The following is a 17184-nucleotide window of genomic DNA, read 5'->3' as shown; positions in this document are numbered from 1 at the left end:
CAACATATGTGCCTCTTGGCATACTATCATTTGCAAAAAAACTAATTTCGATATCCTGAACCGTCTATGAAATATGACGACACTTATTACCACATTATTCCTGACATGCAGGGACGAACCATCCATCGGATGTAAAAGCCAACGATTTGAGAACAAAATGAGATATCGTTTTGCTCTCAATTTTAAATAAAATAGATATCTTACCTACATTTCATCCACAGCAATGTATGAGCTAAAATCAACCACATGCAAAGTTTACACAGTACGATTTTATCTCTGCAAACTCTTTACAATTTCATGCATATTTTACTCAATTTGATGCAGCACAGTAACTATGATGAATAACAAAAACAAAGTCAGACCTCTATCAAGTAAAGATATCAGACTAAGGTGTGCAAAAATCAAATTTTTTCACCAAATCGTTTTCTTAAAATCAGATGGTGCATATTTCACAGTGGCTGGAACACCATCTCTCAGCACAGGTAGCAGCATTAGGTAAGCAGTACAGTGGCAACAAAGTCAAGCTCAGCACAGAATGCAGAGAGCATGCCTGTAGCAGTGGGAAGGTTAATATAACAAATGAAATTTCTGAAAGTTATGTGGGATTTGTTAACCTATGAAACAGTGGAACCAACTGAGAACATCAAAAAAGAACATTTTGGAAAATACTGCACACACTTATATTTTACATGACAATGGGTGACAGTAATGCATCTATTTGCCTAACTAAAGTATCGATATATTGAGATACTGACACAGGAGAGATTTTGCAGATTGCTGACTACCTAAAATTTAGATGAGAATATCTATATATACAAGTTTCAAGGTAGCTTTAAACTTTGACAGAGCATGGAAATGTGCTGCAATGGAGAACCTTTGATATGTCCAACAGCTTGGAATAGCTGCAGTGCCAGTAACACTACGCAATCAAATAAATGAGCAAAAAGTTCCATAAATTAGAAAACGCTGGTGCCAGGATGTATCAGAACTTTCAGATTGCCATTTCAGAAAGGGTGAAATATTTTTGTTCAAATTTTATATGTGACTCACTCTAATTGTGTTCTAAGAGAGGTTTGGATTCTTCTCCTATTGATAATGATTTTACATGAAAAATACATACTTCCTTGATATATATACTGTCATTGAATTTTCAACTTCAAGATTTTCATCATCAAGACTGACAAATGGTTTTTCCACTAATAAAATATACAGTTCTGATTTATCCCTTTTTGATACTGCAATCAGAAGAAAATTTTGAAGGTAAAAAAAGGGAAGGAATACTGGAGTTTTACACCCTTGTCAATGGTGATGTCATTGGAAACAGCTCAAACGGCAAATCAAGAAACCTTCTGGCATTCCCCCAAGTTTATTAGCAAAACTTTGTAAGTGGAGTCCAGTGTCTTAACTACTTTGGCAAATAGCCCAGTGTAAAAGAAAAAAAGCACCTGGGAGCGGGATAAAGTACGTACAGATATTAAGAGAGATATCAAAATTTCAAGGCTTGTAATAAAGTAATTTGTCAGAAGAATTATTTATGTTTCCCTGATCCCAGTGCCCAAAAATTTACTGAAGTAAGAATATGATGAAGAGAAAAGTGCGAGGTGGCTGCCTGTAAAATTCAAAAGGACTTCTGACCTTTACTAGCACACACTACATGATCAGTTACATATTGTAATAAATCCAATAATAGCAAAAGAGATACACACTTATACTCTATTACAAATAATGTAAAAATAATATATTTAAACTTCCAGAGTGCCACATCTACACTGGAAATCAAAGTATTTTCTATACACAACAAGCTCCCTGTTATCCGAGTATGAATTATTCATGTATAGTGCCCTTTTTTTTTTTTTAATTAAAAACCAAGCCTGAAGTCTATTATCAAATACTTTTATTTATGATAGACTATTAAGCAAGTGACTCATGTTTACTGCATACACCATGTCAAGTTTTATAAATAGTCAGATTTTGGCAAGTATCCTGTAAATAAGCCAATGGACTTTGAAATGCACCAGGTGATATGTTTTGTAAACACAGTTATCTGTGAACTACTCGGTCCACCTTAATCAAGATAATTGAGAGCTGGCAGTAGCTGTTTGTACCAATAAATTACACGGTTCAGTCACATTAGTGAGATCACTCCCCATGTTTGACATCAACCAGAAATAACCACTCACATCACTAGCAGTGGAGTGTATATAAAGTGTTTGGGCAGGCAGGGGAGGGGGGGGGGGCAGAAAACAGTGCGGTCACTAACATAGTGTGGAAACAGAGAGACTTATACAACATCCAAAATGGTGTAACTGTTGGCTTTGGGGCCAAGGGTGGGAGCATTTCTGAAATGGCTAAATCTGTGGTTAAAGTAAACTGCGCACAGCAAAATGGTGCTATCCAAAACCAGCATTGAGGCAACTGTGGAGCATTACAGGTCACGGATGACACGTGTGAATGACAGCTGCAGAGATGTGTACGTGCAAATAGACATGCAACTGTTGAGCAACTGATCGCACAGTTGAACCAAGCAGCTACCAACAGTGTCTCCTCAATGCCCATTCAGCAAACATTGCTGCAGAGACCCACATGCAGCAAGAATTGTTATATTGGTTCATGCACCCATGCTGACTACTGTTCATCAGTGACAAAGGCTGGAACTGACACACCAGTATCAGAACTGGACACTCACTGAGTGGCGACAGGTGGCCTTCTCAGATGAATAACTGTTTATGCTCTACAGAATTGAAAGCTAACATCGTGCAACAATTGTTGGAAGGATCCTGGCTGGAGGAAAGTGCATGATAGTCTGGGAAATGTTTTCCTGGCGTTTCCTGGACGATCTTGTCAATGTGGATAGCACGATGGATCTACGCACGTATGTATCTATCCTTGGATACCATGTCCAACCTTATATGCAGTTTGTTTTTCCTCAGTATGCTGGCATCTACCAGCAGGACAATGCAACATGTCACACAACTCATGGTGTACACGCCTGGTTTGAAGAGCATCAGGATGAACTACATACTCCCCCAGCCATCAAACTACTTTGGTTTAACCCAATCAAGAGTCTGTGGGATGTGTTGGTACCTTCCAGAACATCACTGACTCACTCTCTGAACAGCTTGCAGCAGTCCGCACTGCGAAACATGGTTATTTAGGCTTTTGATAGTTTGTCACATTAATGTGACTGGGCAGTGTTTAAGAATTTATGCACTTCTACAAAACCTGATATAAGAAAGACATTTCATGGGGCATGAGTAATGAATGCTATGTCAAACATTACAAGTCTGCAAATGAAAGCCACAAAAATAAGCAGTACATAATAGATATCCAGTCTTAATGCACAAGTTCAGCAGATTACAGCCATAACATCACACTAAAATATTTTTACTAGACTAGTTACTATATGCATACAAGCAAAAACAGAAAAAAAAAAAAATGCCAACTGTTTTCCCTCTGAAACAATATAACAATTCTTTGCACTCGTACTTAACATGAAAGAACTATTACATGGCTAATACAGAAGTGATGGCTGTAACAACAATTGAAAATCTGTGCCAGATTGAGACTCAAACCCGCATTTCTTGCTTATCGCTATCAGTTGTCTTAACTGTTAGGCCTGACTCAAACTTTCATTGTCACTGACATCATTTCATGTCATTACAACTTCCCTGATTTCTATCTCATTGATTCACTTATTTAGTTTCAGTGCATTTAATTTACTTCATAATAAAGAAGTTTAGCTAAATGTCTAATACGAAACTGTAACAAAAAATATGGTAATCTGCTTTCAAAGGAAAAAAGGTTATAGTTTAATGTCCTGTTGATGATGGGGTTATTGTGGACAGGGCAGAAGCTCAGATTAGGGAAAGATAGGAACCATCCCAACATTCACTTTAAGCAATTGAGGGAAATCATGGAAAACTTAAACATGGATGACTTGATCGGGATCTGACCTGCTGCCCAGTCACGTAAAAGACCAGTGTCTTAGCACTGCACCATCTCACTCAGCATCTGCTCTCAAAACTGACAATGATCTCTGATGTAAGGCAGTAAGTAAGTGATCTATTAAAAAAAAAATTGAGACAGGAGGTCTGCCCCTCTGTAACAGCATGGCAACTAACATATTACTTCATCTGAGTATTTATCACAGATGACAGATAAGACAATTTTTTTTAAGTGTCAGAACATGTCGTGTATATTCCCAGAACTTAATGACATCACACAATATTTCATTTTCACATGGTACAAACCTGTCTTCCATTATACAACTTGGAATTTAGAGTATATAAAGCATTCTCCTGCTTATTTCAACTGGAGTGCATGTAAACACATAATACCAGTTATTTTTTCTTTATTTTGTTATGAACTGGATGAAAGATAATCTTTAACAGTAAGTCATTTGATCGCCCATTAATGTAGATCCACAAAATCTTGTTTCTTTTAATTGTTTCATTTATACACCACATTGAATTGCAATTTATTGTTATGTGGCACTTAAGATTCACTACACCCATACTTGATCAATAACACCATACATTAAATGTATTGTAGCGACTAAAATTTTCAGTAAGTAACTTTTCAGCAGTCTATATCTTGTAACAACTGAATTATACAGGTGGAATACTGAATATTCACTGACACTCAAATACAATAAGAACTGCAACTGCAAGGCTATACTCAGCACACACAAAATAAGGGTTTTTTTTTTTAAAAAAAAAGTGACACACATACAACAGATTCCATTACATAACTCATCCAAGCTTATTAAGCCATGTGTATAATAGGCAAAATGCCTCCAATACAAAAATTTCTGAAGACACAACTTTTGCTAAATAAATATTTGAAACACACATTTAAACTGGATACAATAAGCATGACTGATTTACTAAGAAACACGTTCAAGTATGTCTCCTTCAGTGTAGATCTCAATAAACCCAAATTACACATATTCTTATAATGTCACACAAGTCACAATTATTTAATCACCTGAAAGAAGAAAGCTTAAAGTTAAACAATGCTGTGCAGTTTTCTGCAGCTGCACAAGTCATTATGATTATAAAAGCAAACTTCTTCCTCCCTGAATCAATTTCAGTCTGTTAAAAACCCATGCTATATATAATTTAAGAGAAACTTAAGCAATGCAGTGCTCTCAAGTTAGAAGTAACTTTCTTCATAGATTGTGTTATTGATGATCTTTAAATACAGAAAAAGTGCTGATGACTGCTAAGATACAGCACACTTCGCTGGTTGTACTGTGTGTTGCCTGTTTGGTTGTCTTCTGCCATCTGATTCTTCTAATGATAAGGCAATGGCACGTGCAAGAGCTTCATCTTCACTCTGCAACAAAAATTGAGAGTTCCAAGCAACTTTAATAAGGAACAACATAATGAAACTTACAAATAATGGTAGAAAAATGGATCTGTACCAGACAGTTGCAGTCACTAACAAAAAATGCTACTTTTCAAAAGCATGATTTCTTTCATTATGCAACAGAGAACATGGTGTAATCAGTCTATAAACTGACGAGCAAGCAATTTTCATAGGGGGGGGGGGGGGAGTAGTTGTTCCAGGAAGAATGCTACAACTGCCCTACAGGTATACTCTGAATCAGTTTCCGGTTTAGCAGTGTAGTGCACTGTGCAATGATTTATGTAGATTCTGCTTGTGTACATATCTTGTGTGTTGTATTAACTACTGGCAGCAGTTAGTTCTATTTAAATATTTTGTGAGTGCTTGCTATTTGCTGTTTGCACAACATCAGCAATTAGTTAGAAATATCACCTTCAACTCATCAATTTTTTTCACCAATATTTCGCGTAGTGTTCAATCGTTAAAGAGTCCGTGTAGTCTGTCCAAAATTACTATAGCATTCACAGCAAGGATGGAAATGGTACAGGGGGAAACCCACATGGCAAGTTCAAGCTACTTCATGCCAGTATCATGCTTCCCGCTCCCAACGTTGCCAAACCTTCATCCCACACCACAACACTTCCTGCTTGCAATGAACTTGCTGCACTGTGCAATTGTTGTGCCCTCTGACTTTCTGTGTGTTCATTTTCATTGCTGTAGGAGTTGTTCTTTTTGACAATGAAAGTTTCTGCATCAGCAATGCGCCAGAAGGATGGACATACTCTAGTATAAACTGACATTTTTGTATAAAAGTATGTAAATGTATGAGAAGATTTGTGAGTGCAGCGTACAGCAGAACAGGTGTGAAACTCAAGGATTTGACTGTGAATGTGTTCATTGGCACATGTGAAGGATGAACACACTTGAAATGTGAACCTGTACTACCCAGTAAAATTATAAGATGATGTACAAAATAAAATGATTACTGGAAGATATGTCAAGTGTAAGGTATTACCTAATTTACACTGACTGCTATTGGAAAGCTGTGTCTATCATAATACTTCTGCTCTCTATTCAGAAATTTTATTCTGTGCTAATAGAAAGTCGGTCCTCCTGAAAATTTGAGATTAAGTATTAAATTTTTATGAGTGGTAATCTCTCTTTCCACTGAATGTTTTGATTATTAAATATGACTTTTTTTTGAAAAGTGATTTTGTGTTTGATGACATTAACTCAAATTTGACCTGACAAGGCATTCCAGCACTATTTCACTTTTAGTTTGACTCGCAGGTTGAAGGTCTTAGATCTACAGTTACTGTTGCAATTTTATCACATGCAGTGCTGAAGGGCAGTTAATGTTAGTAAAAGGCAATAACATCAAGTCATTTTCATAATTAATGCTGTGATGAGTAAAGTGCCTCATTCATTTTTTTAATTATGAAATTACAAGAGAGACCAACTCGTTTTCAAATTTGTCAAAAGATTATTATTGAAAAGTGGTGGTGAAGTTGTCTTTATATTATAACAGTGAACAGACTTTGATAAACTAAGTAAATGAAATAATTATCACAAGGTAGATTTATTTTCTTTTCAAACAATAATGCATGATGCAACCATTACAGTAATTTTCACTAAAGCAAATAAAATCTTTTAAACCATACTTTATCTTACAAAAGTATTTTTCTATGTCCATTTTCTATGTATTTTTGTAGTATATGCATGCATGAATGGGAGTGTATTAGGCAGCCCCTATAAATGTGATTCGTCACAAAGGGAACAGTTTTGTCATTTTTGTTGGTTGTTATTTAGATGCAAATAGGGTATATTCATTATAAATTTACACCTCATTTGACAAGAATAAATATTTATCTGGGACTTTAGTATAGGAAAAATCACAAAATTTTACAAAAGTGTCATGGCACCAGATACTTTTGTAATATAACTGAATAAAATTTCTCCACAATTATTATTATAGTGTGAGTATTGTTTCTGATGAACTCATCAATGTGTATGTGGACAATTTTTTCAAAACTTTCTCGGTTTGTGTGATAATGGTTAAACTTTTTGTCTGTAACTGCATAAAGTGGTTCACCTTCAGCAAAACACTTTTCAAATAATAAAAATCTGATTGCAATGATAGTCTCTCAATTCAATCATGTGGTATTTGTTTTATGACTGTTCTTTTTCTATCAGGACGCACACTGTTCCAAAATACGTGGCTGACTGAAAAATTAACGTAGTTTTAAGGTCAAGTACGCACACTATCTAAAATCATCACAAGTTGCCTACACTTCTATGCCAGGGTGATAAGCTCACAGTTTTGTCTTTAATATATATTATGTAAGACTTTTTACAAATTATAAATTCGGCCTCCAAGTATCTGCACAACAGTGAAATGTGTGTCAAAACAAAAACTGCTGCTTTGTATTAGAGCTTTATTATTAGGCACCTCTGTAAAACTACAGCTTGCTACACAAAAATTATCCCAACATATCACAACTAATTCACTATTTTCCCTTTACATTTTACTACTAGTAAGATGGTCATGTAATTCAGCACTAGATCACCAGGCTTGTCTTTCTAGTTTACGAAAGTCAACAACACATAGTTCCTTTAACATAATCACAAATTTCTAGTTCTTTAAAAGTCACATTAATCATTTGAAAATACTTTCTTCAAACATGGTCTCAATCTTACTTACATTCTGACCAGTTTCCTTCTATGATTAATAATTAATAGTACTGGAAAGTATCTCTTTGAGACTCCAAGGAAGTGCCGAAACCCATACACACATCTCAAGAAATGTTTGGAATCTCACAGAGTTTACTACAATGACTTCTCACAGTACACCAACTGAGGTTTGTACAATAATTTATGAACAAAATAACCATAATTCTTTCTGGTAACAACACTGATTTCAGTTAGTTACAAAAAAAATCATTACAAACAAAGCAGGCTCTCTTCTACGTGCACTTCTTGAAAACAAATACTTCTTGAAAACAAAGACAGTGAAAATCTGTATGTCATGATGACGATTATCAGTCTTAGTAGTGAGTATGTCCTCCCCACACATGGATGAGTTGTTCTACTTGGCAAGGCATGCTCTGAATGAGATCGTCAAGTGTATCTTGGAGTATGAGGTACTGCTCCTCAATGACAACTCCACTGAGGTCCAGAAATTGTCAGGTGGGTTTGAATGCTGTACAACAGCCACATTCAACATGTCCTGCACATGCTAAGTTGCATTCACGTCTGGGGTCTGTGCTGGTCAATGCATTCGGTTGATGTCGCATCTTTGAAGATACCAAGAAATTGCTACAGTACAGTCTGGCCTTGCATTGTCATTGACTAGGATGAAGTTGTCACTGACTTCACGCCTGTAGGGCCTTACAAATGTTTTAGGACCTCTTGGCTTTATTAAGGAGCAGTTACATTACTGTAGATGGGAATTAGAGGGGCCCACAATCCCATCATTATTGTCACCCAGAACATTACACTTCCACCTGCAAATGGATGGACCTCCTGAACATATCAGCATTCCTGGTGTTGCCTAATGCTTCTACAAACCTGAACATGTCTAGAGTCTGGTCATAAACTAATCCCAGTCTCATCAGCAAACATGACATTTATTCCATTCTGCAATGGTCCAATGTTGTTGTGCACAAGCCCAGGTCCTTCAATTGTGTCAGTTTCATTTGTTCAGCGCAAAACTTCTCCTTAGTCTTCTGGAAGGAAGACCATTCTGATGCAATCTTCTACGCACTGTTTGGTCTGAGATACAAATCCGTTATTCCCAAGAGATGTCATATCCAATATTTTTGGCAGTTGGTGTCGGGCCCCTGTGAGCTGACAGCTGGAGGAAACGATCTTGAATTGCTGTTGCCATAGGAGGATGACCACTGTGAAGTCTATCATTCACATTTCCTGTCTTTCACCACACCTTGGACAAACCACACTGAGTGACATGTAACTGATCGTCAACACCTTGCTGTGTATGACCTGCTGAAAGTAATGCCACTATCCTGACTCTATCAAGATGGTGTATGCCTCTATGTGGCATGTTACTGCAATGCTGAACACAAAACTGAATGAAGCTGTTGTTGATATTGGACTGCTTGGGTGTGTCACTGCAGCAGCAGTATGTTTACATGACTGAGAAACAGCCACAAAGCAGAACAGTAGTAAATACCATCCAGTATGTGGGCTCTAACTGAATAATGGATGAAATCCCTAGGTGAATGAGACCTTTAGTATCACACACTATATTTTACAATAGTATTCCAAACTTTTGTTGAGCATGTAATTCAATGAAAGCCAACTCTGACTGTGGTCAGAAATACTTTAAGCTACTTGGCTCTATTCCAGAACATGAAGCACACTTTTCTTTTTCACTGTTTTTAATGAAGAAGGATTTATGATAATAAAAGCTGAAGTTACAATAAATAATATACATTACAAATTATTCCTGTGGCTAGTAGGACTACAAATGACCAAGTGAGCAGAACAAGCTCTCTCCATATGGCATACTAAGGCAGCAGACTCCAGAATGTAAGAAACAATTAGGCTAAAGCCATTTCTGATACAAAATTGTAGAAACGGTTTGATGCGTAACTTACCAATCCACCCTGCAACTGTGCAGCAGTGGCTGTTCGTGTGTTTGTGGAGCTGGACACATTCTTGTTGTAGCCTGGACCATTCTGACGAGCAAGAGCTGCCTCCCTGCACAAGTAATATTGTTTTAAGTATAGCTCAGATACTTCGTATTGCATTAACTTAATAATTTACTGTTTTAACACTTTCAGCAATCTGAAACATACATACACAAATATCACATGCATGGGCGAGAGAGAGAAGCTACCACTTCTAGATTGACGGATGCTACCTGTTCCAACTAATGGAACTGTTATTTTGGAAAGTAGCGACAAATCATTTTCATAGTTATGTATGTAATTTCAATTGTGAATTTAATGTAAAAGCATTAAGTTTAATCACTCTAGAGGGTAACTGAATCTGTTATTTAATTACACTGTAGGAAATACTGCAACCAGCCACAAGTTTTCTTGAAATGATTTTATTAAACTATAACTAGTTTCAGGCCTGAGCCCATTGTCAGATGGTAGCACAGATTTCTTGCAAGTTCTTCGTCTGTGTCTTCCCGTAAAGCCCTCCTTTATGTATTAAAGGACAGAGGTTTGGTTTTCTTTTACAATCCATACTGATCTTGCTTTTAGTTCAGTTCATTGGCCAATATGGATTGTGAAAGGAAACCAAACATCTGTCTTATAATGTGTAAAGGAAGTTTTTCGGCAAGAAACAAAATGTAAAACTTGGAGGAGCCAATGCTACCATCTGAAAAAGGGCTGAAATGAGAGACCGTCACAGCCTTGCTTCTTGTACAGAGCAGATTTAAATATGTAATTATTTCTAATAGGGGACAGCTCCAGGAGTTGTCATATTTTAGAAATAGACATGTGGCATGCCTGGAATCTGTTATTTCTGTTGAAAACTTTGATTAACCATTCCACTTAAGACGGGCAGCTCTAAGTTTGAAGTTTCAAACACCGATGGAAAAAATAAATAAAATGAAATTAAAGAAAGATTAGCTTAATTACTCTTTAATGTGCAGTGTGTTTTTAATTTTGAGATACACAACATGAAACCAGATGGAGGTATATTTTATTGTTCTCATGAGGGCCCAAGTATGAAAGGTCCTAATCAGTGCAGCTGTCATGAAAAGCAAGTGAGTACTAATTCCAGATCAATATATTTCACTCATCACCAAATCTAGCAGCCTTGGTCACTTTGAAGTTTACACAGTAAAAACAAATGAAATAGCGAATTTTAAAACACGATGGATCCCTTTATACAAAAAGATCATCTCAGCTGGAGCAATGGTAAGAGGCACTAGAAAACAGGACAAAGTATCACTTGTTTTTCATTAGTTTCTGTACTATGAGGATATTTCAGAAAAGAAAAGGCTAATAGCTGCTTAGTCCTATATCGAAGGACCAGAAGTCCTCAATGCCTTTGCATTACTGAAAGCCAGGAATATTTTCCCAACAAGCACTGGGTTTCCTGAAAGAGTTGCATGTTATGGAGAAGGACCAATTACTATGAGGAAAGAAGACAATAAGAAACTACTGAAGTAAATTACGAATAGAAAGCATCAAGTTTTTATAATTACCTGCAGATGTAACCTTCAACAGAAGTGCATGAAGGTGACTCAAAATTGACTAGACCGAAGCATTTTTGTAACATGATTAATATAGTTTTGTGAATAAGTGGCCAATTATCATTTATAACATGTTTTTTATTCATTTTTTTTAACTTATGGCAGTTTTCTATCATGTAGTTATAAATGTTATATTAAACATATTCAGTGGTTTAAGGTCAACAATTAGAAACAATCAGTTATTTGGTTATCATTTAAGTGTACTTCCTATCATGATGATGTATGGCAATTTTTCTGTACAATAGTACGCCCCAGATAGACATATATACTTTACATTACATTTATTGCACACACAATACTGTCACTAATTAAATATAAGTTTTTAATTTCAGGTAATTCAAATAAGTGGCTTAAAATATATTTGCTTTCTTATTCAACAATGGAAACTCCATGTTAGAATGTCAACAATGTAGGAATGACATCTATTGCAGACAGGCAAACTTAAAAGACACGTACACACAAGCTTTCAGCCACAGCCAATGTCAGGAAAAGGAGAGACACAACACCATTCATTCACACAAGTAACCACACCTTATGCACCCATTACCACCAACTCTTGCAGCTCGGACCAGTATGCAGCTGTCATGTGGAATGGAAGCAGCAATCTGGAGGGGGCGGGAAGGAGAAGGGATAGCAGTGTACGGGTGGGGGGAGAGAGGAGCGCTGTCTGGCAATGTCGCAGCGTCAGGAGGTAGTGGGGCAGGGAGGTGGGGAAAACGGAGTGGAGTGGGGAAAGGTGGGTGTAAGAGGGTGGCAGATAAGAATGGGGAGGAGTTGATATTCAGAAAAGCTCGTGGTGGAGGGGAGGATCCAGATTGCTCAGGTAGTGATGTAGCCATTGAAATCTAGCATGTTGTGTTCAGTTGCATGTTGTGCCATAGTGTGGTGTACTTTGCTCTTGGCCACAGTTTGGCATTGACCATTCATTCTGGTAGACAGCTGGTTGGTAGTAATAACAATATAAACACGAGGGTTGCCCAGAAAGTAATGCACCACAATTTTTTTCTCAGCTGAAAACAATGCTACAAATGCAAACATTACATGTTTATTATTTGAAGTCTCCTGAGTGAACGTGCCAAATTTCTGTCACTTCTGACAGACAGCTGCAGGACAGTTTCAAAATGGCATCTGTACGTGATATACATTAGAAGCAATGTCATTGAATTTCTCACTGCAGAGAAAGAAACTGTGGGGAATATTCACAAACACTTGTTCAAAGTCTATGGAGCACCTCCTGTCAATAGAAGTACAGTTAGTTGCTGGGCACAGAGGGTGAGGTCATCAGAAGGCGGTCGACAGAGCTCCACGATTTGCAGCAATCGGCGAGACCTGCCATGACTGTCAAACCTGACATGTTGCACAGAGCTGATGTCATTCACAAGGACAGACGCATTATGACTTGATAGTTGGCACTGCATCTATCCATCAGCAGAGGAAGTTCACACAGTGAAGCACTGGCTCCGCCACCAGGACAAGGATTGGTACCGACAGGGCATACAAGCCCTTGTTTGCGCTGGAGGAAGGCCACAGAACGGGATGGAGATAATGCGGAAGAATAGGATATGCAGATAAAACACCATTATTTCATGTGTGTAATTCTCATTATGTTCAACAGAGAACTGTTGAAGAAAAAAATGTGGTCCATTACTTTCTGGGCAACCCTCGTATATATGGTATGAATACCAACCAGCTGTCCACCAGGACGTATGGCCTCCAAGAAACCGTGGTCAAGAGCAAGGTAGATCACCCTGTGGCACAACATGCAACTGAACGTAACACACTTGATTTCAATGGCTGCTTCACTATCCAAGCCATTTGGTTCCTCCCCTCCACCACCAGCTTTTTTGAACAACACAGATGGAAGTTATCCTTACAACACATTGTCTGCTCCTGTAAAGAGCTCCTAACCTGGCAGCTCACAGGCACTGTGGACAGCTCAGTTGCACAATACACACGGGAAACGGCTCCACAGAGGCTGATGTACTTATTTCGTCATACAGTTTTTGTTCATTTCGTTTTGAAATGTTGTAACATATTTTAAATTTCATGGTCACAAGCAGAACACACACAATATATTCTGGTAACATATTTCAGTTAATCTTACATACTTAATCTTACACACCTACTAGTGGCAAAAAAGAAAAAAAAACATATCTACAGCATTTAACAAAATTTTAAATGGTTTTTAGTTAACATGTTGATATTTGGAGTGGAAGTACCGGTCGTCAAATGGACTGCTATGGTCAGATGAATGTCACTGAGATGGGCCGTAAAGTTTAATTTTTTTAATTTCACATCTGAAAATACACTTTCACATGAGTATGCAGTTCTAAACACATTGCAGACTAGAGCTGCGAACTGTCAACACCACAAACTGTGCATTCTGACAATCAATATGTTAATTGTCTTTACAACTATCTCCACAGTGCCATTTATTTGAGCACATTTTGCTGATATACCAACACGATATAAAATGCAGTGAACTGCTGGTATTTTCTGCTGGATACCAGCTTTTTTCAACTCTTTTCTCACCAAAGCAATGGCAACAGACTTGTGATCAATCATTGTAGCAGCCCCATGTGTTGCGACTGAGGAAATGTTTTCCCAACATTAGACTTCTCCATTATATTTTCTAAGAAAAAAAAAATTGTCTGCCATGGTTGGTTGTGCAAAATGGTCAAATACCAAAGAGTTCCTACTTCATATTGAACTCAGCATCAACATCTCATCCTGTTGAACTCAACGTCAACACCTCAAGAACATGTCAAGTAGGCCACTACCAGTTACATCAGCACTTTCGTCTAGATAAAAAGAGAGAAAAAAAATGATTTTTAGTGTTATTTTTACTGCACTACCACTCTCTTCTTCATTTCTTCATGAAGTCCACAAACTGTTCACCTCAAAAGTGGAAAGGTTTTGAAAAGAGGATTTTAAGCCAGACATGAAATTGTTGTGGTATTATAAATTACTTCTTCCCAAATCTTCCATTGGCAAAAGGTCATCTTGCTTTTATTTTAAAAGCTATAATATAGCTCAGGTTCATTGCAGCATTCTTATGTGTCGTTTGATATTCCTCCTATGAATATGTTAAAAGCTGGAGGTAAATTTGAGGATAAAATGACATAATGCATCATCCATATCAATCTTTTTTTAAATGACATCCACAACCTTTTTTCCTCCCTGTTCAGCATTAGCTAAAGAAATTTGGCTTTCCTTTTTTCAGTATTGTAATTGATGAGTAATTTATTATGAAGCCATTACAAATATCACATCACATTATATTTCTTCAAAGTCAATAATTCTATAATACAAAATAAACACTGAGTATCACATTCTGCTTTAATGAAAAAGTAAAGTTTTTCTCACTGTGAGACGAAGTGTAAGGACTCATTATATTTTCATTTTGAAGGTCTTAACTACTCCTCTGCCACTTTAGTCTCACTATTTCTGTATTATTACCAAAAATGAGACTTTAACATGGACAATGTTAACAACAAAAGGGCCTTGTTACTGCGTGCATGTAGGACTTAAATGTGAAATGCTTGAGTGGCTAGTGGGATGGAGCATGGAGTAATGACTGCCAGAGAGTGGGAGAGCCATGGAATGTACTGGAAGCCTTTCAGTGTCCCCCACACTCTATATAAGAGCGTCATTCAGAAAGGAAGATCCAAATCACTGCAGCTCTCGCCTGCTGAGGAGCACCACAGTCCTGGGTCCGTGGATACACTATGAAAATTAGCTGCATTACGCCACACCCAAATAGACCTTGCCTGCAAGCAGATCAGTAAGGCCACATCCAACATGCAGGGCCAAGACTTCAGTGGGAACTGAACGGCTTCAGATCAGCAGGCCCGATCCATTATGGATACCAGCAGAAATGGCCCGCATTTTTGGCCCGCCACGGAAGTCCACTTATGTGGCGAACTATTCACAAGCTGCAGAAAGCATGTTGTTGAAATGAGACCGCGGTGATCAATCCATGTAACAGAAAACTTGCTCAAATACTCTGAGAATCAATAATAAAGGGAATAGATAGCAATTCACCATAAATATGCTTGCTGAGCTGCAGATAGGCACATAGAAAAGACAATCACACTCTCACAACTAAGATTTCAGCGACAGATTTTGTAAAAAAAACGAGAGAACACACACGTTCACACAACCACTCAGACACAACTCAAGCACACATGACCTCCGTCTCTTGCCACTGCATCTACAGTCTCTGAGAATCAGATCCAAACAAACTAATCCTCATGCCTCCCTGCCGCTTGTCGGTAGCTGCTAAGCTAGTGGCAAGAAGGGTGGCAGCACTGACTGCAAGCTGAGGGAAGTGGTAGGAAGGGGAGAGGCAATAGTAATGACGGAGCAGGTAAGCGGCGCACGTACTCAACTGCACCCAACCACTGAAAATGCACGACACCTCGATAAACAAACCATTTCATCTACTGAGACAAAAATGAGATTTTTTATTTTTCCAGTGTTTCCTTCTTCTTCTTCTTCTTCCAAATTTCCCTGACGTGTTTGAAATTCCATGATTTCCAGAACCTGTGTCTAACCTGGTAACACTTGTCTATCTCATTTGCTCAGACCTAACCCAGGGCCACTAGTTTCACCTTTTGTAATAAATCTTTGTACATCCATCCTTTTAATGGATGGTTACTAGGACTTTATCTGTTCAACATTAAATGAAAGCTAAAACACTTGCAGCCATCATTTTTGCATTTAATTTATTTATGCATCTAGTTTCAGTGTTCCATCACACAATGTGCAAGCCCAAGTGTAAAAAAAAATACACTCAAGTTAACAAACGTACTAGTACCCAAAATAGGATCAATAAGTGGATGATCTACGGGTAAACTGGTTGGCAGTTAGTTGCCACAACAGATTACAGATTCCTGATTGAAGCCTACAAAAGTGTATGTAAATATCTGCAAAGTATGGTAGGTATATGAAAGGATATATTCAATGGTTGGCTTGCTAGATGGCACTGCCATAGGTCAAACGGATATCAACTGTGTTTTTTTTTTTTAAATAGGAACCCCCATTGTTTATTACATATTCATGTAGTACGTAAAGAAATATGAATGTTTTAGTTGGACCACTTTTTTCGCTTTGTGATGGATGGCGCTGTAATAGTCACAAACATATGGCTCACAATTTAAGACGAACAGTTGGTAACAGGTAGGTTTTTTAAATTAAAATACAGAATGTAGGTACGTTTGAACATCTTACTTCGGTTGTTCCAATGTGATACATGTACCTTTGTGAACTTATCATTTCTGAGAACGCATGCTGTTACAGCGTGATTACCTGTAAATACCACATTAATCCAATAAATGCTCAAAATGATGTCCGTCAATCTCATTGCATTTGGCAATACGTATAACAACATTCCTCTCAACAGCGAGTAGTTCGCCTTCCGTAATGTTCGCACATGCATTGACAATGTGCTGACGTATGTTGTCAGGCGTTGTCGGTGGATCACGATAGCAAATATCCTTCAACTTTCCCCACAGAAATAAATCCGGGTACGTCAGATCCGGTGAACGTGCGGGCCATGGTATGGTGCTTCGATGACCAGTCCACCTGTCATGAAATATGCT

General features: G+C 37.7%; 1 protein-coding gene across 1 annotated transcript in view; it reads right to left on the bottom strand.

The window, feature by feature from the left end:
* Nucleotides 1-3443: 3443 nt before the first annotated feature.
* Nucleotides 3444-17184, bottom strand: part of LOC126198760 (AN1-type zinc finger protein 2A) — a 68567-nt gene continuing 54826 nt past the window's right edge. Inside the window, exons 5-6 of the mRNA XM_049935316.1 lie at nt 9966-10068; nt 3444-5337 (exon numbers count right to left, since the gene is read on the bottom strand). Coding sequence (XP_049791273.1) covers nt 5224-5337; nt 9966-10068 — 217 coding nt within the window. The 3' untranslated portion in view covers nt 3444-5223. The remainder of the gene's footprint in view (nt 5338-9965; nt 10069-17184) is intronic.

Source organism: Schistocerca nitens, chromosome 8 (assembly GCF_023898315.1).
Source record: "Schistocerca nitens isolate TAMUIC-IGC-003100 chromosome 8, iqSchNite1.1, whole genome shotgun sequence".
Classification (NCBI taxonomy): domain Eukaryota; kingdom Metazoa; phylum Arthropoda; class Insecta; order Orthoptera; family Acrididae; genus Schistocerca; species Schistocerca nitens.
Note: the sequence above shows the minus strand (reverse complement) of the source record. Positions and strands in the feature narration are given on the sequence as shown.